The 26,566-nt window shown below is 40.4% G+C and overlaps 1 protein-coding gene and 1 pseudogene across 4 annotated transcripts; one reads left to right on the top strand and one right to left on the bottom strand.

Annotated features, from left to right (window-relative positions):
• Positions 1-1,028: 1,028 nt before the first annotated feature.
• LOC142856510 (4-hydroxyphenylpyruvate dioxygenase-like) lies at positions 1,029-2,453 on the top strand (annotated as a pseudogene).
• A 7,477-nt stretch (positions 2,454-9,930) lies between these two features.
• On the bottom strand, positions 9,931-23,550 carry Znf329 (zinc finger protein 329). Of its 4 annotated transcripts, none has more exons than XM_075991881.1 (2): positions 23,468-23,550; positions 9,931-16,791 (listed from the first exon to the last, which is right to left on the bottom strand). In XM_075991881.1, the coding sequence occupies exon 2, from the start codon at positions 16,708-16,710 to the stop codon at positions 15,142-15,144; it is 1,569 nt and encodes a 522-aa protein (XP_075847996.1). In that variant the 5' UTR covers positions 16,711-16,791; positions 23,468-23,550; the 3' UTR covers positions 9,931-15,141. The 4 variants fall into 4 exon arrangements, with proteins under 4 accessions (XP_075847996.1, XP_075848015.1, XP_075848024.1 ...); XM_075991900.1 differs by lacking the exon at positions 23,468-23,550 and adding an exon at positions 23,206-23,315; XM_075991909.1 differs by lacking the exon at positions 23,468-23,550 and adding an exon at positions 23,023-23,072.
• Between the last annotated feature and the right edge of the window lie 3,016 nt (positions 23,551-26,566).

Raw genomic sequence — 26,566 nt, 5'->3', positions numbered from 1 at the left:
CTATGGGTCTAGGGCTGGAATTTTGCTCTAAGGGGATAAGAGACCCAGGCCTCAAAGTGATCAGTTCTAGGGTATGTTATTATCATGATCGTGGGTGTTGTGCGTCTTTCTCTGGGTTACAGTTAATGATCTCTTCTGCTGTCCTTGAGAGTCCTGAACTAAAATCGTCAGTACACTAAGGTGAAAGTGAGCAGAAGGAGTGGGTTAAAATCAGAGCAGCAGCTTGGGCAGGTAAAAATTCTATGTCCTTGGATATCTGTGAATAGCTTAAATTCTGGATACTGACCAAAAACACTGCTGATAAAGATAATTGCAGGAAGGCAGAGCTCTGTGCTTACCTAGGAACAGAGGTCTGGCAGTAAGAAACTGTTCTCACAAAACAGTTCCGAAATGTGGGAATTAATCACCAAATATGTAACAGGAAAGGGAAGTCAGCTACAGCAAAAAAAAAAAAAATCTACGGCAAATCATAGCAACTTATTCACAAAGCAATAATGCCAAAAAGCCTTGCCTTTTGGTTTAGCCTTTACCAGATCCCTTGGTTCTAATAAGTTCCTGTTTTGGCCTGTGTTAAATCCTAGTTAAAGAATAAATTCTTGGACTGGAGAGATGGCTCAGAGGTTAAGAGCACTGACTGCTCTTCCAGAGGTCCTGAGTTCAATTCCCAGCAACCTCATGGTAGCTCATAACCATCTGATACTGTCCTCTGTTATGTAGACATACATGTAGGCAGGACACTGTATACCATGTATCAAAGACCCCAGTCAGCCATAAGATGAGTATAAAATACTGATCCTAGTGTATAGAATGTGTGTGTATGTATATATAACTTATAACATATATGACAGGTTTACCAGGATATTACACATCCATAAATCAAGGAGTACCTATATCACTATTATGAGTATCATGATTATACATAAAATAGTAAAGAATATCCACAGAAAATCTGTTAGAACTGATTAATTCAGTTGTTACAGAGCACAAAATCAACAAAGAAAAATCAGTCACATTGTTATACACTAACAATGAACAACTCAAACACCCAAACACAAATTAAGGACAAAAACTGCATTTACAGTAGCACTCTAACCAAGGTGGGAAGACCTATGTACAGAAAAGTTTAAAATGTTACTGAAGAAAATCAAAGAAGACAAAATAAATGGAATATCGTCACATACTCAGGAACTAGCCTTATGCCGTCTTACTACCATTAAGATGTCATTACTGAAAGAGATGCAGTCACCAGCCAGAAGCAGAGGAAGCAAGATGAAAACGCCTCACTGAGAAAAGACAAACTGTAACAACAAAGGACCAAAGCCTGAGAGAGGCCGATCCCTCCATTTCCCCGCTGTGAACTTCTAGGTCCGCAACGCCAAGCAGGTTGCTTCCTTCTACTGCAACAAGATGGGCTTTGAATCGTTGACCTACAGGGACCTGGAGATGGGTTCCCAGGAGGTGGTTAGTCATGTCATCAAGCAAGGAAAGTTTGTGATTGTTCTCTGTTCTGCTGTCAACCCCTGGAACAAAGAGATGGGCAACCACTTGGTGAAGGATGGTGATGGGGTGGAGGACATTGCATTCGCAGTGGAAGACTGTGAGCACATTGCACAGAAAGCCCGGGAACAGGGAGCCAACATTGTGAGGGAGCCATGGTGGAACAAGTTTGGGAAGGTGAAGTTCGCTGTGCTACAGATGTATGGAGATACCACACACACCCTGGTGGAGAAGATCAACTACACTGGCCATTTCTTGCCTGGATTTGAGGCCCCAATGGACACAGACACACTCCTTCCAAAACTACCCAGCTGAAACCTCGAGATCATCGACGATATTGCAGGCAACCAACCCGACTAGGAAATGGTATATAAAATTCTGTCTCAGAATGGTATCTAAAAAAAACCTGCAGTTCCACCATTTCTGGTCCGTGGATGACAGCAGGTGCACACGGAATACAACTCACTACGCTCCATCATGGTGGTCAACTATGAGGACCCCATCAAGATACCCACTAAAGAATACACGCCGATGAAGAAGTCGCAGATTCAGGAATATGTGGACAATATTGGGGATGCAGGGGTCCAGCACACCGCTGTCAAGACTGAAGACATCATCACAACGATCCACCACTTGAAGAAGCGAGGCATGGAGTTCTTTCTGTCCCATCTTCTTACTACAAGTTGCTGTAAGAGAATCTCAAGACAGCCAAGATCCAGGTGAAGGAGAGCACGGACATGCTACAGGAACTGAAAATCCTGGTAGACTACGATGAGAAAGACTATCTCCTGCAGATCTTCATAAGCCCATGCAGAACCGGCCCACACTCTTCCTGGAAGTAATCCAGCTTCAGAGCAAGCAACATTAACTCCCTGTTCAAGGCTTTCAAAGAGGAGCAAGCCCTACGGAGCAACCTCACTGACCGGGAGATCAATAGGGTGAGGTTGGAAATGTAGGTCTGGTTCACACCTAGACCATGACAGGTGCCAGGTATATCAACCTTCTCCCGCCAGCTGAGAGACCTCAGGGTTCCACTCACATCATGGCCACGCCCCCTCAATTACCTGCTCCCTCCCTGGTGAGTAAAAAAAGATGTCATACTACCCAACGCATTCTACATGTTCAATGTAATCCCTATCAAAATCCCAAAAATATTATCTGAAGAAATAGAAAACATTCATTTTAAAATTCATATGAAGTGGGGGAAATATATAGTTCAATTAAAAACAATAAGTAAAATTTTAAACAATCAATATGGAATCATAAGATATTCTGAGTCACCGAAACAATCTTGAAAAAAACAAATTGGAGGCTTTACACTTTTTGATTGCAAAATTTCCAGAGACAGGCATACAGACCAATAGGAAAAATACAGAGCTTGGATATAAACATTGTACACATGTTAAATGGCTTTCAACAAAACCAGAAAATAGAAAATAGTAGCCCTCTCAGACAATGGTGAGGAAAAGTAGGATATCCAAATGCAAAGGAATGAGGCTGAACCTTGAAAGATCCACTCAAAGTGGCCATGTAAAGGTAAATGTGAAACACAGAACTATAAAAGCTCTAGGAAAAGCTTGAAATGGTACACTCTTAAGCATATAGCCTAAGAAAATTAAGACTGAAGAGACAGAAACCTATACAAAATATTAAAGACTCTTCACTTAGAAGTTAGAACCATGAATCCCTACTGTTTTTCAATAGACAACTTGTTTTAAAACCCCAGCAATTGGAAAGTGAAGGACAGCTTAGGCTACATAGAGAGGTCCTGTCACAAAAAAAAATAAACAAACAACAAAACCCCACTTCTTTGTGAATATATAATTATTTCAAAACTGTTAAAATACAATGATGCTTAAAAGCCTCCTGGCTAAAGAAACATAGGTGTTCAGGGAACGGCAGAAGCCTGAACATAGATCGGCTTCAGGAGGCAGCAAGAAATTACTGCTCATTTGTTCAAGTATGGTAATGGTGTTAAGAGCTGTGCACAAGAATCGTTTTCTCTTAAAATACCAGGGAAAAATATTTAGGGGTAAAATGTCCTATGTAAAGACTTATTTCCAAATAAGTATATGGTATATGGTATATGCAAATAAGTTAGTAATGTATATAAACATATATGCAAATGTAGTTATATTCATATATACATACATAAACATACAGTCTTATAAATATGTATATAATACACATATGCAAAAATACATATAAACCTACACATAAATATATAGATCATACTCACAAACATAGATAAATGAGCATGCACACAACACAACATATTATCAGCACCTAATATATAACTGCTACATATTATATATAGCACATAATCTATAATTGTTACATGTATTAACTGCTAGATTTACACAGTGGGCAATGGGTGTTCACTACTCTTTCAATTTCCTGTTAATATATTTCATAAACTTATCAAAATACAAAGACAGGACAGTTGTAAATGCTTCTGGGAGAAGTACTCTACAGCCAGCATTCCTTAAGGACTTGGCAAGAATAAATTTAGGAACATATCTCTCCTAAGATCCTCAGTAGATGGTTACAACTGAGCTAATGGGAGAAATATGACACCGGCTAAAACCATAAGAAATCCATCAAGTTACCACCTGGGGAAATTCTTCCTTTTTTTTTGTTTGTTTGTTTGTTTGTTTTTTCCTGGGGAAATTCTTAACTTACAAAATTTTGCAGGCAGGTTTTGAAGCAGCAGAGAACAGGAATGCTAAGAATCTCAGCCTCTAAGAAGTGACTGAAGCCGAGTGTTCAAACCATAGGCTACGCTGGCCAAATCTGGAAAATGTTGGGCTTCCAGCTGCTACCAACAGACAACAGGTGATCCAGGGTCAAGGTTATTTGATCTCTTTACTACATACACTAGACAAACTTCTAAAAGTTCCAAGCAAATAATTTAGGGCATTTACTCAATATTTTACTATTAAATATTTAAATGTTATACTAGTAAAACTATTACCGGCTTCAAGGGATATTGTTAAACCTGGTATTCATGAGGAAAAAAGGACCAAGTCCACAATTGTCCAATTAAAGCATCTATATTTTGAGGTGCACCCTGGACTGGAACTGGCCAGCTGGCTGCCTCACCCTAATACAGGAACTGAGAGAGCAGCCCCTGCTGACCTCTGGAAGTAAGTCCCTTTTATGGGAGAGATAGGGTGTTCATGGGGGCGAGAGGGTTGGCAGTTATAAATAGTTAGAAGGATATAATGAAAACAAGGGAACAAAGGCCAGGATACACATCAAATAAATGAGGTTACAAGCAGTTTATATCAGACCTAAAAAACAGGAACTTAATTACAAACAGAAACCTCCTTCAGCAAAGACTTAGCATGGGACAAACAGGGATGTATCCCTTAACTAGGACTTAACACAGAACAAACAGAAACTTCTTAATTACAATTAGAAACTTTAAGTTGCAGACTGAGCGCACACCTTTAATCCCAGTTCTCAGGAGACAGAGACAGATGAAGCTCTGAAAGTTTGAGGCCAGGACAGCCAAGGCTACACAGAGAAACCCTGTCTCAAAAAACAAAATAAATAAATAAATAAATAAAAACCTTAACTTGCAAGGACTTAACACAGGACAAACAAGAAGTTATTCTTTTTTAAAATATTTTATTTATTTATTATATATACAGTGTTCTGTATGTATGTATGCTTGCATGCCCAAAGAGGGCAGAAGATCTCATTACAGATGGTTGTGAGCCACCATGTGGTTGCTGGGAATTGAACTCAGGACCTCTGGAAAGGTAGTCAGTGCTCTTAACCACTGAGCCATCTCTCCAGCCCAAGAACTTATTCTTTAACTAGGATTTAACACAGGACAAACAGGAACTTCTTCTTAATTACAATTAAAAACCTTAACTTGCAAGGACTTAACATAGAACAATCAGGAACGTCTTTTGCACATTTAAACTGCAGACAGAGCTCTTAACCTGCAAGGTATATTTTTCCTGTTTTGGTCTTCCATTAATGTGAGAGATACATTGTTCCTGTTTTGGTCTCACAGTATATCAATGGTAAAAGCATTTGCTTAACAAATGTGAGGCCCAGGGTTCAATCCCCAGTATTACAAAAAATAAGAATAAAAACAAAAGAAGGCCTCACTGCAAAATAACATAATACATATACTCACTGCAGAAAACCTGGAAAATATAACAAAATGTTAAAAAGCGCACAAATCATCCATAATCTCACTATCAAGTCTTAAGTCCATTTAATTCTCATCTTCTACCTAGAGGGTCATTTAGCACAGTTTGGAGTCAAACTGCTTATTGAAGTTGGATATGCAGCACACTTAAAATTGTATTATGGGTGGTTCCCACATCATTAACATCTTTTGCTTAGCATACAAAATGACGAATTCTCTTTAAAAACTGATTCAGATAATCGCTAAGTACTGTTGAAATGAGAAAATTAAATGCAAGGTAATGTGATGGCTAACAGCCTTCATTTTGCAATGGTGCAAAATGAAATTCGAAAGTTACATCAAAGGAAGTCGTCCTCAGTAAATATTATTTCATCCCACATTAACTCTGCTTACACCTGTGTACAGCTCACTATGAAATTATGCTTATCTCAAATACATAGCAATATCTTATAAATACACAGTATCAAATGCAAAGCCATTCATACTCATATGTGAATATTATAAGCACACATATAAGTATGTATGTGATACACATATGTACACACAAAATTCCATATAAATCCATACATGTCATACACACAAATATAGACCTGAGCATACACACAACATTATACATAACATACTACATGGACTAAATTTAGATGTTGAACAAGGGGTCAAACAAGTTTGAAAATCATCAGGCAAAAAAAAAAATCTGTCTCACAAGGACAATGCTCAAGTATCTCCAAAGGTACTGCTAGAACTGCAAAAAAAAAGAAAAGAAAAGAAAAGAAAAGAAAAGAAAAGAAAAGAAAAGGAAAAAAACCTGTGTCTGCCATGATGGTGTAAATTATAATCTTGGTGCTTGAGGCAGGACTGTGTGCTCAAAGCCAGCCTGAGCTACACGGACAGTTCTAGGCTAGCCTGTGCTATGCAGCATGCCCATCTCAAAACAAAACCTGAAAACTTGCAAGTTCGCAACAGGGAAAGGAAGACAAAGAAACATGTCAACTCAGCATCTTCATAAGGTGACTTCTACCCGGCCCGAAAAACAGTCGTGTTGAAAGTTCCAAGTACCACACAGTTGGTAAGAAAAGCAAGCGGAAGAAAAGAAAAAAGAAAAAAATGTCGGAGGTATTGCACACCCATTCTGGGATCTTGTAATTACAGAGACAGCCTTTTTTGTCTCATTCACTCAGGAAAAGTTTACTGAACGCTTGCTGGGCGCCAGACTCTCTTCTAGACAAGATGTTAAGCAGCAGATTTGACTGATGCACTGTAATGGGAAAGAAAGCAAAGAACAAAATACACCACTGTTTCCATCAAACACTCTCTCCACAAACTTGAGGTATACACAGACCTGTATTTGCTTTCTGGGTTAGGGATAACTGTTCAGTTTCTTACCGCTACTCACAATGACAAGCAAACTCAAAGAATGCATTGCCCAGGACAACAGGCTTGAGCTCTGACTCCCAAGTCGACGCAGGCGTCTTATGTCTTGTAGCCTAGCAACAAATAGTTCCAGGGCCAGCAGCCGCAGCCTAGGCTTGTGAGGACCAGTTTCTGAGCTAAAGGTGTCAGGGTTGAAAGGTCGTCATTCTGACAAGCTCTCCCTAGTGTCTGGTAAACAGACCTAAGGAGAGTCAGCGGCAGGGGAGTGAGGAATTTCTTGACATTTCTGGGAATTTCTTGAAAGTGAACGCATTGGATTTTGAAGACACAATGGGGGGAGGGGTGTGGATAATAGAATAAAAATCAAGGCTGAGGAATGGAGAGGAAGAAGTCATTTACGGAGTGACTTCACTAGATGCTGAGTTGAGAACCCATCCAAGTCTGGCATGTCTGGCCCAGGGAAAACTAGAGGGGCCTGGGGTAAAGGCAACCCAGTCCACGAATGTTGTGGTGGATGAAGTTAAAGCAGCAACAACCCGGAGAGAAGGAAGACGGGTTGGGAGACTTTACAGCAAACACACACAGGTGCCGCGAGGGGGCGCTGTCTCCATGGCGGAAAGAATGGAGGGAAGGCAGGGAAGGGGTGATGGGCAGAAAGGTACAGAGAAAGCATGGCAGTGGACACCGGAAACAGATATTCCAGTCCCCAGCCCTGAGAAGGGAAGGAAGAGAGGAGGGAGGGGAGAAACTGCATTTGCACGTGGACATGGAAGCAGCGAGGTCCGCACTGGGGGAGGCGGGCGAACCTCAAGGAGCCCGACCCAAAGGGAGATTTATCTGCGTCCTGCCGGGTGAGAAAACGCGAGGGTTAACTCTGGACAAGGGGCCCGACTAAGCTGCGACCGCCCCACTTTAGCTTTAAGCCCGGTGACAGCCAGTCACCAAGGTCTAGGGCTCTGCTCCGCCTACGGAAGTCCGGAGGCGCTACGTGCTCTGCGCGTGCGTGCGCAAGGTTAGGGAATGAGGTTTTCCTGAACTGCCGGACGTCCCTGAAGGCTGGGTGCGGAAATCCGGGATAAGCAGCTTCCCCTTAGCTTCCGGTCTCGAGCTCTGAGGCTTTTAGTATACGTCGACTGCTGAGGTTTAACGAACGGGAAATCTGCAGGCCTCCTGTCCCAGACTGTGCAAACCTCCCACGTGAGGTCGTCCTCCTGCGAAGGTTCCTTCCCCTGTCGTCTTCCCACCCAACCCACTTCAGGATATGGCCCAGGGAGCCCAGCGAGGCCAGCGCCCTTCCATTTGTTACCATCTAGAGGTCTAATAGGAGTTCCTCCCCTCGCCAGTTCAAGAATCAAAAGGCAGAAGAAAAAAATCTCTAGAAATGCAGACGGAAATCAGTCCGTCAAGAATGGCTTTTATTAGGGGGTGAGGAAGCACACAGAAGACCCTCTGCAAAGCAGAAAGCCAAAGCCCAGCTTCTCTTCTTCCCCTAATTTAGTAGTGGCCAGTTTGAAGACAGACAACACAGCTGACTGGCCTACATCTGTTACTTAAATATGCCCAGATCCTTGAACTTGTTGAGTCAGCCCATCCGCTGGGGTCCTCCTGGCAGGAGGAAAAGCCCACAAGGGTGTTTTAAGTCGTCAGGCTTTGTCTTGGGTCAGGAAGGTGAGGAAGCAGCCAGCTACATTGTAAATTTATAGTCTCTATTTCTTAGCAATGGGCCTTCACCCTATCTGCCTGCCTATCACAAAGGAACTAACTTCTAGTCTCTCACACTCAGCTACATCCGCAGCACTTAACATTTTGAAACAATGTCTCCTAGACCGCCCCTCAAATGCTGGTTTACCAGTGCTCAGTACAGCAGGGTTTTATTGCTCTTTCCTAAGAGTCGCCAGCCTCACGTTTATGGCACATAGGAGTACTGTTTCCAGAATTGTGCACCAGACTTAATGGCTCACACTTGGAACATCATCACTCTCAAACCCAGTACTTTGGAGACCCAGGAAGGAGGCTATTTGAGTTCTCTGCCAGTCTAATTTACAAAGAGTTCCTCTCCAGCCTGGACTATATAGCCTGGACCCCTTCCTCTTAAGTAGAAACTGTTGTGAACGTCTTGGGTCTAGGACTGCAGCTGTTTCTGGGAATATATAGTCACATAAAAGACTCCTCCAGAGTGATAAGCAAAATGCAAAGTGCCTGTCGACACAGTTTTGTCAACTTGTTTTCAAGTATTACCCATCCAGATAAAGTATCTTGGGATTTTGTTTCATGTCATGAAATTGGACACTGCCATAAATTTATTGGCCATTTGGATTCCCTCATTCACAATGTTACAGATCCAAAATGTTTGCCCATATCTTCACTGGGTTTTCTCTTTGACATGCTGGATACTTTACATATTTTAATACCATTTCTATGTTGGCTCTATGACCTGCAATGGTCTTTTCTCTATTGCCTGCTTTTTCACTTACACAATATGAACTTTCTGATGCACATGAATTCTTAAATTTACTATATCCGTTTCTCTGATATTCATTTCACTTAAAAAAAATATTTGCCAAAAAATGCTTGATAGTCTCAACCAGAAGCTTCATCCTCTTGCTTTTCCATTTAAATAATTTGTCTAGAACAGGGGTTATTAAACTATACACCTGGGTCTATGCTAGTCCAGATCTTGTGTGTTTAGGCAAAGAATATGTTTTTATAGTTTTGTTTTGCATTTTGGAGACTTGAGTCTTACTACATAGTCCTTGCTGACTTGAAATTTGTGACAATCTTCCTGTCACTGCATCTAAGTGTTGAAGGTTACAGGTGAGCATCACTAGATCTTGCTTAGTTTGCTAAACAGCTTTTTAATTGTATTCCACAGTGAAAATGACAGGAAATTCAAGTTTCGGAGTCCATAAGTACAATTTTATTGGACACATCCACACTGGTTTGCTTAGAGATCATTAATAGCTACTTCCACATTGCAGTCACATGTGGTTGGTAGTGCGGTACAGTTTAAAATACTGTTGCCCTTGCAGGAAAAAATGCTGACCTGTGGGATAAGGTATCGATTTTAACTATATAAAAAAAATTCCCAAATCACAAGATAACACTTCACACCATTAGAACAAAAAATAATAAATTTGGTAAGGACATGATAAGAAGTCAGAGCAGTCATACATCCCTGGTAGAAACATAAAATAGTTCAAGTGATATTAACATCAGTTCCTCAAAAGGCAAAGACCAAGCAATTCCACTAAGGATCTACCCAAGAGTACTGAAAACGTATTGGCACATGAGTTTGTATATTTGTTCAAAACAACATTATTAATAGTCAAAAAGTACAAGCTGAAATGTCCATCAATCAATACACAAAATATGGTTTTAATCATATGGTGAAATATTTCAGCCACAAAAAGGATTTCTAGTACAACATGACCTTGAAAATATATGCTGAATTAAATCAATTAGTGACAAAGAGCCATATGTTTTATTTTTCTATGGACATGCAATGTATAGAATTCCAAATACACACAGAAAATAGATCAGTGGTTGCCAGGGTCTTGGAGTAGAAAAATGCTAACAGGTACAAAAGTCTTTCCTGTGGTTAATGAAAAATGTACTGAAATTACAGAATGGAGGTGATTGAACAACCTTAAGAGAAAATACTAAGAGCCACCGAACAGAACACTTAATTTTTAAAACTTGAATATTAGTTTATGAAAGATGACCATTAATGCTGAATGTCTGTGGTTATCAAGCCTAGGTACAGGCATATACTTACATATGAGTTACTTTCTTCTGCTTGGACTTGATTGTTTGTAATTCTGAAAACATTTTCACAAATGTTTTCTTGCAAATGAAATTTTTTTTTTTGCAAAGTTTTGTTCTCTACACCTGCCTCTACAATAAACCCTCTTCTTTAAATACTGCTCATAAAGAAATTCCATTTACGGCTTAACGGCTCCCACCTGTAATTGACATGATGGAAGGTTTCTTCCCCCAAATCCTAACCTCTTGTTGCATGACACACATGCAATTGCCTTTCACTGTGAAAGGAAGTGAATGATCAAGCCTAAATTCACAGGGCTGAAGATGTGCAATACATCCTTGGGGAGAGTACCTTCGACAATTATACAGGTTATCATAGTTGTTTTCAAATTTTTTTTGGCCTGGCAACAGTATTTTAATTAATGACTCTCTATTACATCCCTGGCCCCATTTCACATCATCCATTCTAATCACAATGGTCTCCTGGCTATTCCTCAAATACAGTATGTTCTTGCCTCTGTAAGAATATTTCTTCCCTAAGTAACTACTGGCTCCTTCCCTCACATTTGATAGGTCATTAGGAATCATCTCTGACCTGTTTTCAAAACTGTAATCACTTCTATACAACACATACATCCCATCCCCTTTCTCAGCTTTATTGTCCTCCCAGGCATCAACCACCATCTGATACATGACACATACGTGTTTTCCTCCCCTGCTCAATTGGAAACACCTCGTTCAGCTTTCTGCTAGAGTAGCAACTCTGACAGTACTGCAGGTACTCGACGCAGCTGCTGAACTAAGAGACATGAAGTTGGGCCAGTCTAATGAACAATCTGCAGCCACACTTGAGCACTGATAACTTTAGCATCAAAATGATGTGGGTTAATGGAAACTATTAAGACAGTGGCCATAATTATAAATGCTCCCAAAATTAGCTGTGGACATTGCATTCTTAGACTGTAGACAAGCTTTATGATGCTGAAATGTACCTTCTTGGCCACCCAAGTCAGTGGGGGGGGGGGGAGTAAACTTAATGGAAATCTACTCTTGATCTTTTCTACTCATTCACAGGATTTATTAATTTTTTTAATGTATTATTTTTAATTTATCATTGATTTTTATTGTTTCAGTCAGGATCTCACTTGTAGCTTGGCTGTCCTGGAATTCATTAGGGAGACGAGGCTGACCTCTAATTCACAAGAGATCTGCTAGTCTCTGCTTCCCAAGTGCCATCACACCTCACAGGATTTAATTCTCTAAACCAGTACTAAAAATCAGGGCTGTTAAAATGGTGAAAGGACAGAAGCCAGAGCCAACAGAATTCTTTTTTCCTTATTAAACTTTTTTTGTGGGTATGGAGTGGAAGGGGTTGGTTTATTAACTTGCTGGCTAAGAGAACACACACAAAACACTTCTGTCAGGCGTCTAAAAGAACATGTGAGGGACACCACCTATAGATAATACAATAAATTATCACAAACACTGTGGCTTAAAACCACACACCAGTTCTCTCCATTTAAGACTGGAATCAATTCACTTACACTAGACTAATAAGAATAGGAAGAACAGGAATAGGTCCTTCTAGGGGAGAATCCATTTTCTTGCCTCTCTGGCTTCCAGAAGTTACCCACATTGTGGACATTCCAGCATTAAAGCCAGAAACAGGTAAATTAAAAGCTCTTCAAAGACAGAAAAAGTAAAGTAAATGTTCATTCTTTGAAATACTCTACCTTCACTTTCTACATCTGATTCCAGCCAACGTCCTCTGCCTATTAATGGCCTGGGTGATTAAATGGGACTTATCTTTTTTTTCCTTTTATTATTATTACAAATTTTCACCTCCTCCCCTCCTCCCATTTCCCTCCCCCATCCCCCTCCCCCTCCCTCTCCAGTCCAAAGAGCATTCAGAGTTCCAGGACAGTCTCCTCTCTGTCCTGCTCCCCAGGCACTCAGGCCTAACATCAACAATCACCCAGGCTGCACTAGAAGTCATCTGGAACTCTCCCAATTCAAATCTCACCTTTCCGTCTTTAGTCAGAAGTATCCATCTTCTATGGAGTAGTTATTTTCATTACAATAATTATTTTGGTCATTTGAGACCAGTTATTTTAGAAAAGAGCAAGGGGAAACAATTCACACATCACACAAACCCCATGTGGACTCACTCCAATTTCATAGCTGACACCTCCTCCTTGGGGTGTGTGCCCTCAGACCATATGTTTGTCTGGTGCTAATTTCCTATTCCAGAATCTAGAATGCAGACTCAAAAAGCAAGGACACTGCTAACATTAACACTGTGGTACATTCATGTTTTACTTGAGAGTAACAGACACCAAGTGTCCAGCCCTTGAGTGAGTCCACTAGGAGTTTTCATGTCTTACTGAGACATCTCACCCTATACAGCAGCAGTTCTCAACCTGTATGTCATGACCCCTGGGGGTTAAACAGCCAACGGGTTACCTAAGACCACTGGAAAACAGATGTTTACATTACAATTCATAACAGTAACAAAATTATAGTTATGAAGTAACTATGAAGTAGTAATGAAAATAATTTTATGGTTGGGAATCACCACAACATGAGGAACTGCATTAAAGAGTCTCAGCAGTAGGAAGGATGAGAACCACTGCTATATAGAGACAATCTGTAAGTTATACATGACTGTATCTCTCATGAGATATAACTCAATCTCAGCACTCTTAATATTCTGAGATGAATTAACTGTTCCAAGGGTTATCTTTGTAAGAGTCTGACAGTATCTTTGGCCTCTATCTACTAGGCACCAATAGCTTTTCCACCATGTGGGTGCAAGAAACCAAACCATGGTCCTCTGCAAGCATAACAAGTGCTCTTAACCACTGTCTCTCCATCTCCATTGCGTGATTGTTCTTCCTGTCAAAGAAGGGCATCCATACAGAGATGTCTGACTTCCTTATCAATCTACTCAACAGCTTTAATCATCTCAAAATAGACTTATGAGTCTCCCTCCATAAGAACCAGAAAATACAGGATCAAGTCAATATTACCAGATTAGCTCACAGGTCTTTGAAGCCGTCAAACAAATTGTCTAGCTTTCATTTAACCAGCAGTGAACTGAGAAAGGACATGCTAGGATTATTCCAGATTTTTCTTTAACTTTCTCCTCCCTATCCTCAGACTGATAAGCCTCTTCCTCCACAATGCCATAATCTTCATAATACAAGGTCCAGAAGAAATGATTCTAGGCTCAGGATGCGCTGATTTCAGAGAAAGTTCTGTCTATATACACCTGTAGATGCTTACAGCTTCCTGCAACAATGATCTAGCCTTTATAATGTCTAACAATATCTTTGGCCTCTATTCACTGGCAAAGGTCCATGAAAAATACCAAATATCTTTCCTTTTAGCTTCACTTTTATATACACTATCAGTTATATAAAAATGTATAACAAGGAAAAATTATACAAATGTAGTCTCCTAAGAAAGCCATAAAATTTTTTCCATCACCCACTGCTAACCTAATATGAATACTCTTAACATGACTGTAATAATAATAAATCTATTTTATGCCTTCTTTTGTAATGATTGCAAGAAAATCTTTAGATTTCACTTCAAATGACCTTAACTCTAAACAAATTAGTGTCCTAAATGATCATCAATGGTGAAGGCAAGAGATAACTGAAATACAACAACTCAATGTTTGCTTGTTCAACAACTAAAGCAATGGATACTGTTTCTTAGAAGCAGCCCTTTCCATCATGGAGAGCACTTTAGTCTTAAAAGGGAAAACTTCATTTCAATCACAAACAACTCCTACATCCAGTTTCGGCTCACTAAATGAGTCCTCAGTGTTCTGGCAGCACTATGAAACACAAGTGCATTCGAACAGCAAATTCAACTATAACTGTGGCTGTCATGGGGCGTGTGTGAGATCTCTCACCACTATGCCTTTGCTGAACAGGAAAGACAGTAAAACTCCTGACGAAAGCGTTCTTCCTAATTACACTTACAAGCTTGGAGTCTACTAAGCACTAGCCTATATACAGTAAGATGATACTCACTATTAAGAATGCCTCCTATTGATTATGTACTGAATGCATTCACAGGTTCTTAGGGAAATACCATCCTCACTTCCAGGTGCTCTATTTCAGTGTCTGCACTACATGTCTGGTAAGGCTGAATCATCCCTGAAGCCTTTCTACACTGATTACCAATCAACCCTCTCTTCAGGAGTTTCCCTAATAACAGAATTAATGGGATTATAGGATATTTCATACTCAAATTCTTTTCTGTTAACAAGGGAAGTCATATCTGAAGACACCTCTCCTCTGTTCATTCAAGAAAAGTTTGGCCAACATTAATTATGCTTCCACGGGCTGCTCTTCAAGGTGTGTTCTCTGATGTCGGACAAGACACCAGCTCCTTCTAAATATTTTCCCACATTGAGGACACTGGCTGGGACCCTCCCTGTTATGGAGTCGCTGGTGTACTACCAAGTGAGTGTTCTGCCTGAAGGACTTTCCACACTTCAGACACTGGTATGGAGTCTCCTTAGTGTGAATCCTCTGGTGCTTGGTCAGACAAGAACTATCCCTAAAAGCTTTACCACACTGATTACACTCATAAGGCCTTTCACCAGTATGAATCCTCTGGTGCCGGATAAGTCCAGCAATATTCCTGAAGAGTTTACGACACTGGTTACAACCATAGGGCTTCTCACCAGTGTGAATTCTCTGATGCCTGATGAGGTACGCACTCTCAATGAACGTCTTCCCACACTCTTTACATTCATAGGGTTTCTCCCCAGAATGAATTTTCTGATGCACAATGAGGTGAGAATTGCGATTGAAGGATTTCCCACACTCTACACATTCAAAAGGCTTCTCTCCAGTGTGTGTCCTCTCGTGCTGAGTGAGGTATGAGCCATCTCGGAAAGCCTTTCCACATCTGCTACACTCATAAGGCTTCTCGCCGGTGTGGATTCGTAGGTGTACAGTAAGGTGAGAGATGTCAGTGAAGGGTTTCCCACATTCGTTACACCTATACGGCTTTTCCCCTGTATGAGTTCTTTGATGCAAAATCAGGGATGAATTTCTGTTGAAAGTTTTTCCACATTCTAGACAGGCATAAGGCTTCTCACCTGTGTGAATCCTCTGGTGTTGTGTCAGAGCTGATCCGTCACTGAAAGCTTTCCCACATTTATTGCATTTATAGGGTTTCTCTCCTGTATGAATCCTTCTATGTACAATCAAGTTGTAGTTCTTGGAGAATGATTTTCCACAATCATCACAGGTGTAAGGTTTCTCACCAGTGTGAGTTCGATGGTGTAAAACAAGAGAAGAGTTCCGTTTGAAGCATTTGCCACATTCAGTGCATTTAAAGGGCTTCTCAATGGAATGACTTCTTTTTTCATTAAGAGATGAGTTCAGGGCCAGAATGTCCCCAAAGTCCTTACCTTTGTAAAATTTTTTGCTTCTTTTCTTAATTTTTTTGTCACAAAGGGGAGTAGTAAAGTGGTTGAGAGATTTAATACTTTCTGTGTATTTATAGGGTTTGTCTTTCATTTGATTTCTTGCAAGCTGAGTGACTTCCACGGAAGGATGGATGGCTTTTTCACAAGCATCACCATCACCAGTTTCCTTAGCTGTATAACTCTGGGGACAACTATGTAAGGTTTGATCACAATCAAAAGTTTTAATATCTGAGTTATGAACATGAAAGCCATTTGTTGTAGGAACTCTCTGAGATTCTAGAAGGGCTGGATTTGTACTCAAATGCTCCCCCACACCAAGATCATCACAATTTGTTTCCTGAACCCCTGTTTTCTCATCAGTTAAAGGAGACTGCCTCATATTTCTTTTCTGGTTCTCACAGTCCCAATTGTCACCTAAAATGGGGAAGCAGAGTCCCTCTCTTTTAAATCCTTCCATTTCTACCTCAAAGGAAACTTCTTCTTCTTCTTTTTCTTCAGAAACATTCTGAGCTATTATTTTTCAGTCTCATTTTCCATACTGAAAAGAAAGAAAAAGACACATTAAGGAAACAGATATATTTGGAAGAAAATGAAAAACGATAATGGGCTAAAGTATGTTTTGCTTTTTTTTTGTTTCAAATTCATATCTGTAAAACAGGGAGTTCGAATGAGTGCCAAGGCTGAAGCTAAGAGCAGGTTCAAAAGAAGTGACATAACATTGTAATACTCTCAAAGAACAGGTCAAAGGAATACCGTGTAAGGATAAATAAAACAAAAATAATTAACTCGGTACATAGGAGAAGGGAAGGCAGACATCTCTGTTCATTCTCAAATATGATCTTGGTCACTGCCTTCTTGTCCTCTATCACCAATGCCTCTCATCGGAAGTCAACACATATCATATGAGGAAAGAGAAAACCTAAACCAGTGCTGTAAATGCTGCACTTAGGAGGTAAAGCTATAAGAATGAGGTCAGTCTACTCTATATAACAAATACCAAATCAGCCAAGGCTACACAGTAAAGCCCTATTTATAAATTAAATAAATAAATAGAAATATGGTAACATAAAGCTCAGATCTGCACACATGTTCGTTAAAAGCTGTAAATTAGTCAGTCGCATAGCTGGATAGTTTAGTATCCACTAATAAAACATAAACCTTTCATCATGTAAATCTAATCATAGTTACCTCAGAAAATAAGAACAAGTGACTATCAATACACACCTATGAAATGATCTTTTTTTCAATTTTTTATTTTATATGTATAGGTGCTTTCTATGCAAGCATATCTGTGTACCACATACATGTCTAGTGCCTGCAGAGGCCAGAAGACGATATGGGATCCCTTGGAACTGGAGTTTCATACGGTTGTGAGCCACCACGTAAGGACTAAGAATTAAGCCCAGGTCCTCTGGAAGAGCAGCTAATGCTCTTAACCACTGAACTGTCTCTCCAGCCCTCTATGGAATAATCTTAAAAGAAAAGAAGGAAAAAGACAGAACAGTAATGGTAAAGATGAAACTTAATATGATTGGTCATGATTACATAATAGCAAAGTAGAAAGATGAAAAGAGATGGAAAGTTTTCTCCAAAGTACTAAAGGAAAACTACCAGGTTCACCAAGATCCAGGAGTGAGAGTAAAATAAAAACAAATTCAGAAAAGCAAAGACATTCTTCAAAAAGAGGGGGACTAAAGAAAGGAGGGACCAGAAAGAAAAAGAAATGGATAAATCCAATGCTGAAAAGAAGAAAAAAAGAAGATCAAGTATTGGCCAGATAAAGATCACAGTACAATACAACAGTAGTAACATGCAACCAAACAGACAAGGCATCCTCAAAAGGAAGAAGAAACCAATATATCCAAACACAGCAAAAGGCTTATTTCCTTTGAAAATTGGAAAATAAAAAAAAACAAAACTGCTGGACAAGACAAGCAGCAAAAATTTTCAGTAGCTAGCCTTATCAAACAGTTGGTTGAAAAGCCATGTACATTGAAAGTCAAATGTTTTCTAAGCACATGTGAAACATTTGCTTAACATGACCACAAACCAGATCAAAGAAAATACTGAGCAAAGGCCAGACGACAGCATAAAAGACCAGTCTACGGAATAGAGTGCAGACAAGCTAACAACCAGTCAACAGAAGAAGACCAAATACAAGAAAACCAAAGGTAAAAAAAAAAAAACCTGTATTTCTTTGAAAAAGTGTTAACATGAAAACCTATTTTTTAGTGATGGATAGATCTAAAACCTTGATTAAAATAATACCTCTAAGTAAAAAGAATAAAAATGCTATTATCACAAAATGTGACAAATTCGGCTGCAGTCAACTTAGTTCTTGGACAGAAAGTATTATTCTTTAACACTTACAGTGAAAAAAGACCACAGAGCTAGGAGTGTATATTGGAAGAGTGCTAACCTAGCCTGTCTAAGACCCTGTGTTCCAGCCCCAGCATCAGAAACAGTAACAATGATGAATTCCTGGATACCCTAAAGTATACTGTGTAACAGGTTAATCAGTCATGGGGACCTCAACCTTAGCGAAGGATTTTCATGACGAATAGATGGTATATACTAATATGAATAACAAAACCACATGTGCAGCTGTGGGTAAAGTGTGGTGTTCCTAGAATGGCTCTGTGGCCTAAAACACAATTATCCACTGCTCCTACACTCATCTGGATGAACCATAAATCCCCACTGAGTGGCGCTCCAGAACAACATAATATGCACCTCGTACTTTCACTAAAAAGAAACTCAAGCTTGGCCAGCATTTTTGCCACCTTACCAAAAGAAGGTGGAAAACATGCTTGAACACGTAAAATTTGAGGCCTTTTATGTAATCATACTTTTACCACCTACTATTAACTTGATAAAAAAAAACAATGCTAGTGAGTTCACTTCTCACACTATACCTCATTTATATACAATCTCTATGTTCCAAAATGAAAAGGAATATCCCAAGAAATATTAAAGGACCTAAAAGTAAAATTAGGGAGCTGGAGAGATGTTCAACAGTTAAGAGCACCTACTGTTTCTGAAGAGGACCTATGTACAGTTCTGAGCACCCACATGAAGGCTCAAAACTATCTCTAACTCCAGTCCCAGAGAATCAAGACCCTCCGTTCCCAGTGAGCACTGTGTACATGTGGTACACAGTTATACACAGAGACAAAACATCCATACACATAAAATTAAAATAAACAATTTTAAATAAAAAATTTAAGGTCTGACAAGTTCTACCTAAGCTCAGTTCATGTCTTGTGAATAGGGTGGGTAACTACTTAAAGAACTTTTTAATTAATTTCACCTATAACTAATACTTATTTTATCAAAGCCTAAAATACAACCAACAAAGTCAAAAGTCACCCACCAGATGAGAGACAATGTATCTAGACTATATATAGAACTCAGAAGTCAATAATAAAATCAGACAGACATGTGGTCCACACCTATAATCCACACTTGAAAGGAAACCATGCCCCGCCCCTACCCCTGAATAAATAAACAAACATGACAACCCACATTTTTAAATGAACAAAGCAGAGATCTTTCTTATCTTACTTTAGATCGCTTTCTGAATTCAAATAGACAACAGCCTCATGGCTCATAGTCCCCGAGTCTGGAAAGTCCAAAATCAGGTATGGGAAAGGGGTCACTTCCTAGCTTGAAAATGAACAACAAACAAAAGAAACGATGCCCAATATCACTAGCCATGATAAAAATTCAAATCAAAGCAATACGAGGTTTCACTTCATATTCACTAAGATGCTGCGATCAGTCCCGTTTCTATGTAACTATTCCACAAGACAGAAAAACATGCATCTATTTTTTTAAAAGGGGTTCACAATATTATTTGTGACATCTAAAACAAAATACACTGAAGAAACAAATAAAAACTCAGAAAGGATTACAAAGCTACAAAACTGAACAAAGAACATATACATGAATTTTGAAGATGTTTCCTAAGTCAAAAAAATCAGACACAAAGGACACAGATACTACAACTAGTTCTATGGAATCTCTAAAACATACAAAAAAGCTACAGGCAAAGAGATGGAGGCGAAAAAAGTGGTAGCTAATGAGTATGGGTTTTCTTTGGAGGGAAGGGGGGACTGATGAAAGCATGGTGGCACACATCTTTAATCCCAGCAACCAGAAGGCGGAGGTAGTTGGATCTCTGTGTGCAAAGCCAGCCTGGTCTATACAGCAAATTCCAGGCCAGCCAAGATTACACAGAGACCCTGTCTCAAACAAAAACAGCAACAGAAATGCAGAACTGTATACCTTACGAGGATAAACTACAGGGTATGCCCACACAGACAAGTTTTTGTTATTACTGTTGCTTTTTAAGTGTAGAGTCCACGAGGATCAGATCTATTGGCCTACGCTCAGCTGGCACATTAAAAATTCGAGAAAGAAATGAACAGTTATGAGACTGTGCCAGCTTGTGTAGAACTGCTCCTCTCCCAAGTGCTGGGACTGCAGGCAGGCATCACCATGCCTGACAAGAGTGTGTATTTCTTTTACTACTTTTTCAGATGGGAAAAATAGAATTAAGTACGAATTCATACAAATTCTCACACACACATTTATAAAATGACAGAGAAAAAACTTATGGAGGAGGGATCTCCATAAACCTTGAAATGATTAAAATAAGCATAAAAGATGTAGCTCAAGGACAGTGATTGCATAGCACAAACAAGGTGCTTGGTTCAAAACCACACACACACACACACACACACACACACACACACACACACAAGATAAAATACAGACCCAAGAAAGACATAAAGCAAAATACAGAGCTAAAGAGTTATCCAAGTTACTAGGATAAAGAAGTTTCTCTGAATAATGGAGTACACAAAACATACTCAAAAAAAAACCTGAAATGTCTGACTATATGAAAACAAGTAATATGAATCTTGGGCTTTTGAAAATCAAAAAAGCAACAAAGAATTAAACTAGCATCCCTAAGAATGATGTACTCATGGCAGCAAGCACTTTAACCACATTGATCAAAGACTGGCCACTACCAACTTGACATGACTCCAAGGACATATTTTACTCAGATAACTATCAGCAAAACAAGAGAAGAATTTAATGTCAGTATGAATTGAACAGAAACACACCCTACAAGATAACCAGCTATGTCTTTAAAAAAAAAACATCCCTGTCAAAACACTACAAACCATCATAGAGTAGAACTAGCGTCAATAGTTGAAGGTGTTTGAAAAGACAACTTAGAGCTGGGCGGTGGTGGTGCACACCTTTAATCCCAGCACTCGGGAGGCAGAGGCAGGCGGATCTCTGTGAGTTCGAGGCCAGCCTGGTCTACAAGAGCTAGTTCCAGGACAGGCTCCAAAGTTACAGAGAAACCCTGTCTCGAAAAAACAAAGAAAGAAAGGAAGGAAGGAAGGAAGGAGGGAGGGAGGGAGGGAGGGAGGGAGGGAGGGAGGGAGGGAGGGAGGGAGGGAGGGAGGGAAAGAAGGGAGGGAGGGAGGGGGAGGGAGAGCTTAATGCCATAGACGATCCTGAAATGAATCTTGAATCAAAACTATTTTTAAAAAATAAAACATACCAAGCTCATCCCAGTAAGGTTTCTTTGCAGAAAACTGTCTGGATTGGACTGAGCAGACCATATGATCAAGGGCTCAGAACAAAGGAAAAAATAAACATGAATGTTTACTTACAAGAGAAGGGAAAGAGAAAGAAGACATTTTTCCTCCGAACTCAGTATGTCATTTTTTTATTATTAAGTTAAAAAATTAAAAAACAAAAATTAAAAAATAAAACATATACAAGTAATTGCCATATAATGGGCAGTTAAGGGTTGTTGGCAAAGATAGAGACATTTCTTTTTCTTTTTTGTAACATTTATTTTTATTATGTGCATGTGTGTGTCCATATGAGTGAATGCCATCTATGTTGGATGCTCTCTCTTAAGTCGGAACGGTGTGATGGGTACCTTAGAGTTGTAATTACAGGTGACTGTATGTCTCAAGACTTAGGTGCTGAAAACCAAATCCGTGTCCTCTGGAAGAGCAGTTAAGTGTTCTTATAATCACCAAGTCTCTACAACCCCCACCACAAGAGGAACTTTTTCTTCAGTGGTGTAGCCACTGGAAGGTTGGTAGAATACCTATGCTCCTTTGCGCTCGTGGAAGACAAAAATAAAACAAAACAAAATGCTCATATTTTAAAGAGAACCTTCACTAAAAAATTTCAGTGTAGTCTCACAATATCTACTATATTACTTCTAGTAATTCAGCCCCCACACACACACTATATTAATATATGCCCTATCACACCTGTCTGTGCTACACTCATTGTGTATATAAAACACAGTAGACATGTTTTTAAGAGAAAGAAAAGCTAATGTAGCAAAACGTTAGTAACTCAACAACCTGGATGGATGGTTTCGTCACGATCTACTAAACTCTGCCAGCAACTTAGCTGTGGGTGTGAAATCTTTCAAATTACAAAAGCTGAGAGAAGGCAGAGGAAGAACTGAGGGAAGTTATTGAAGGGAGATGAACAAAAGCGTGTTTTTACAGGAAAATAAAACCACTGAAAACCAAGGAAGAGATAGCAAAACAGCTAAAAAGCGCGGGGGGGGGGGGGGGGGGACGGCGGGACTCCTCCCTGACTACAATCATTATATAAACACACACACACACACACACACACACACACACACACACGAGAGAGAGACAGACAGACAGACAGGGAGAGTTTGCAAGTATCAGTGGAGGGAAAGGAAAACTACCTAGAAGGTTCCACGGAAAGCATCCCCGCCCACTTGAGCCTAGTAGCCCACTCAGCCCGAGACCGGCAGATCCGGGGGGCCCGGCGCCCAGAGGATCTCGGCAAAACCTCCGGAAAGGCCGGGCTCGAGACGAGGACACCGGGCTCCTAAGTACCACGGAGGAAAGGGCAGGGCCCACCTCACCGACAGCAGCGCGGAGGAGGAGCGTTCACAGCAGCCAGAAAGGGACGGACCTCTCCGACCGGGGGCGTGCACACCCGCCAGGACAGCAGCATCCCGGCCACACCCTCCCGGTGAGCCCGAAACGCCCACGGCCTCCGTGAAACCCGACGCAGACGCTATGCACGCCACCCCCGCCAACACCCCCTCCCTCCGACTCCCACTCGCACAACACTCGGCGGGGAAGATGAAGCATAGAACGGCGCCGAGGCGAGGAAGAACTCACTGTTGTCGATCGGCGGCAGCCATGTTCGCGGCGACCGCGCATGCGCAGACTCCGGTCCCGGGATTCACGCGCATCCTGGAGATTCAGCCCCCTCTGGCAGCAAGGTGCTGGTTTAAGAGTTTTGCACTGTTCACTGGTCCCCGCAGCTGGCCAGACAGGCTTCCTGGACCTGTCACCCAAGGCATTGCGATCAGGAAGAAATGTTTCTTCACTTTTATTTACGTAGATATAACTAAGTCATTGAGGACTCACGAATATTCATTTTCTACCATACAATTGAGAGGGCTGCCTCTGGATACAAGATAGTCTCTCCCAAGTTCTCCCCATGTTAAGATTTTGTTATGGAGTCTTATTTTTATTTACTACATAACTTGACAAAATACGCTTAAAGGGAAAATGCTAGCATTCAGCCAAATACACCTATTTTATTGACAATCATAGGAGGAAATAAGCTATTTTTTAAAATTTATGTGTATGGGTGTTTTGCATGCACATATATCTGCGTCTTGTGCATGCAGTGCCCTCCCCCATAAAAAAAGGTGTCAAATCCCCTAGGTCTGAAATTATAGATGATTGCGTCTCCATGTGGGTGCTGAGAATTGAACCCATCTTACAGAAGAGCAGTAAGAGCTCTTAACCTCTCTCTCCATATCTCCAGACCCAGGCTACATCCTTAAAAACAATTTTAAAAACAGCTAAGGATTCTAGAAAATTAGCAAATTTTTTTAATTATTTATTTATTTATTATGTATACAATATTCTTCCTGCGTGTATGCCTGAAGGCCAGAAGAGGGCACCAGACCTCATTACAGATGGTTGTGAGCCACCATGTGGTTGCTGGGAATTGAACTCAGGACCTTTGGAAGAGCAGGCAATGCTCTTAACCACTGAGCCATCTCTCCAGCCCTAGCAAATGTTTTTTAATCAGTAGCTAAAAATCAGTAACAACCAGTAGAAACTGTGTTGAAAGGAAATAAATGTTCTCGATCTTTATGTTAATGTACAGAATTCTGACTTTTAGAAAAAATTCAAAGTGGACATGGTGGAGGAAGCATGCCTGTGATCCCTGCACTTGCCAGGGAGAAACAGTTGGCCTTTAAAAAGCCAAAACCATATTTCTATAAAACACAGATTTTAAAAAAAAATAGTGAGTTATTTTATGGTGGTGAGCTTTTGTTTATAATTGGGTCTTGTGTCACTAAGTCTGACCTCAGATTTTAAGTGATTTTCCTACATCTTTGTCCCTAGTGCTGGAATGCACCACTGTGGTCTTTTGAATAACACTGGCCCCCATAGGCACATATATTTGAATGTCTATTTCAGAAAGATTAGAAACTGTGGCCTATAGGGGCCATATTATACAGGTCCATATTTCTACATTGTATGGTGGCCAGAATTTCAGGCCACAATTTGCACCTGCCACACAGGAGGTGGTCGCCTAGCTGTCGCCATCCTAAACAAAGGGTCAGGATCTGCTAATGTCGCTCTGTTCCTTTGTAATTTGGGAGATCGCCTGGGAAAGAGTTGTTAATGTTTTACTTTTTGATTTGAGTAGTGGTTCATGTGAGGACACTGTTGATCTTTGTTGCAATGTCCACCAAAGTTTACAACTGATAAAGTAAACCCTAGGTCACAAGAGTTTCATAGCAGTTTTTTTTTTTAACTGTAAACAAAGTTTGGTCGTGTCTGCATGTCTAATAGAAAATTGCAGGTTCATGTCTGGGAAGGAGTAAGACCAAACTCAGAAGTTTTATGTGCCTAGGCCTTAACCATGGCTCACTCCTATTTTAACATTCTTATTTGAAAACACCTCTATGTAAAATAAACATAGCCTCTACACAGGCAACTTTTACAGTAGTTGGTGACTCGTGCTGGAATGTTTAACTCTCAGTTGATGAGACTTCTCCCAGAGTGGAGAAGGCTCCTTTTCCTCCACTGTCCCCTACTATTCCTTTTCTTTATATTCTGCCTCAACTGGATGTACTGAACTCTACGTCAACTTAAACTACATGTTCCCTAAACTATACCTGTCTTTCTCTCTTTCCATTTACATCTGAACTTCTTTCTGGAGTTGGGTTTTCTAAGAAGGTGGCTTCTTTAATGGGGATTGGGGGATACAATGGCCCATGACTCATTCTTCTATTCAAACAAGTATCCAAGTGAACCTAAGAAAAGTATTTGATGTAGGGAACCATGACAAGAACTATTTTCTTTTTTTTTTTCATAAACTAAGCAGAAGGGGGAAAAAACTTAAGAATTTCCCAGAATCATACTTTAGATATGTGTTCTCCTTTGAGAGGGGTTTCCTTTCTGTGACATCTTAGACTTGATTGAACTGCGCACACTTCAAAGAGCTGAGCCAGAACAAAAGAGGGAAGATAGGTTGTCCTTCCACTGATGAGGAAGGTGCCTATCTCAGGCACGTGGGGAGACCCAGGAGAATAAATGGCTGTTTGTGTGCAGCTGCCACATTCACTGGCCCGACATTGACCATGACCCAATCAATAAGGGTGTGCAGTGTTGTGGATGTTAAAAAACAAGGCTCCAGCAACCAGCAAAGAAATGAGCCAAGCAGGCTGGGCACTGGTGGCACATGGCTTTAATCCTAGCACTTGGGAGGCAGAGACAGGTGGATCTCAGTGAGTCTAAGGTCAGCCTGTTCTACCAAGCAAGTTCCAGGATAGCCAGGACTGATACACAGAGAAACCTTGTGGGGGCGGGGGGCAGCCATCATAAACCACCACCAAGGAAGACCAACTGCTGTAAGAGATAACGAATGCCCTTAACCCAAATCAAATGAGCAAACCCAGGAACTGCAGTTAGAACGGAAAGCTTTCTGTAACTGAACAGCTTGAATCTCAAATTTGTAAGCAGACAATTCAAACAAAAGCTTCTGAAGGCTGGATGGTGAAGTGAAAAAAAATATCAAATTCAAAAGCAAAGCTTTAAATATTCTTTCTAGGGAAGGTGGAAAATTTCAAACAAAGTATTACATATGGCATGGTAGTATATAGTCTCAGCACTTGGGCGGTGAAGGCAGGAGAATTAGAAGTTCAAGGGACATCATGGCCTACAATACAGAAGACCTGACTTAAAACA

This window comes from Microtus pennsylvanicus, chromosome 1 (assembly GCF_037038515.1).
Source record: "Microtus pennsylvanicus isolate mMicPen1 chromosome 1, mMicPen1.hap1, whole genome shotgun sequence".
NCBI lineage: Eukaryota > Metazoa > Chordata > Mammalia > Rodentia > Cricetidae > Microtus > Microtus pennsylvanicus.
The sequence above is the reverse complement of the archived record's forward strand: the minus strand, read 5'-3'. Positions and strand labels throughout refer to the sequence as shown.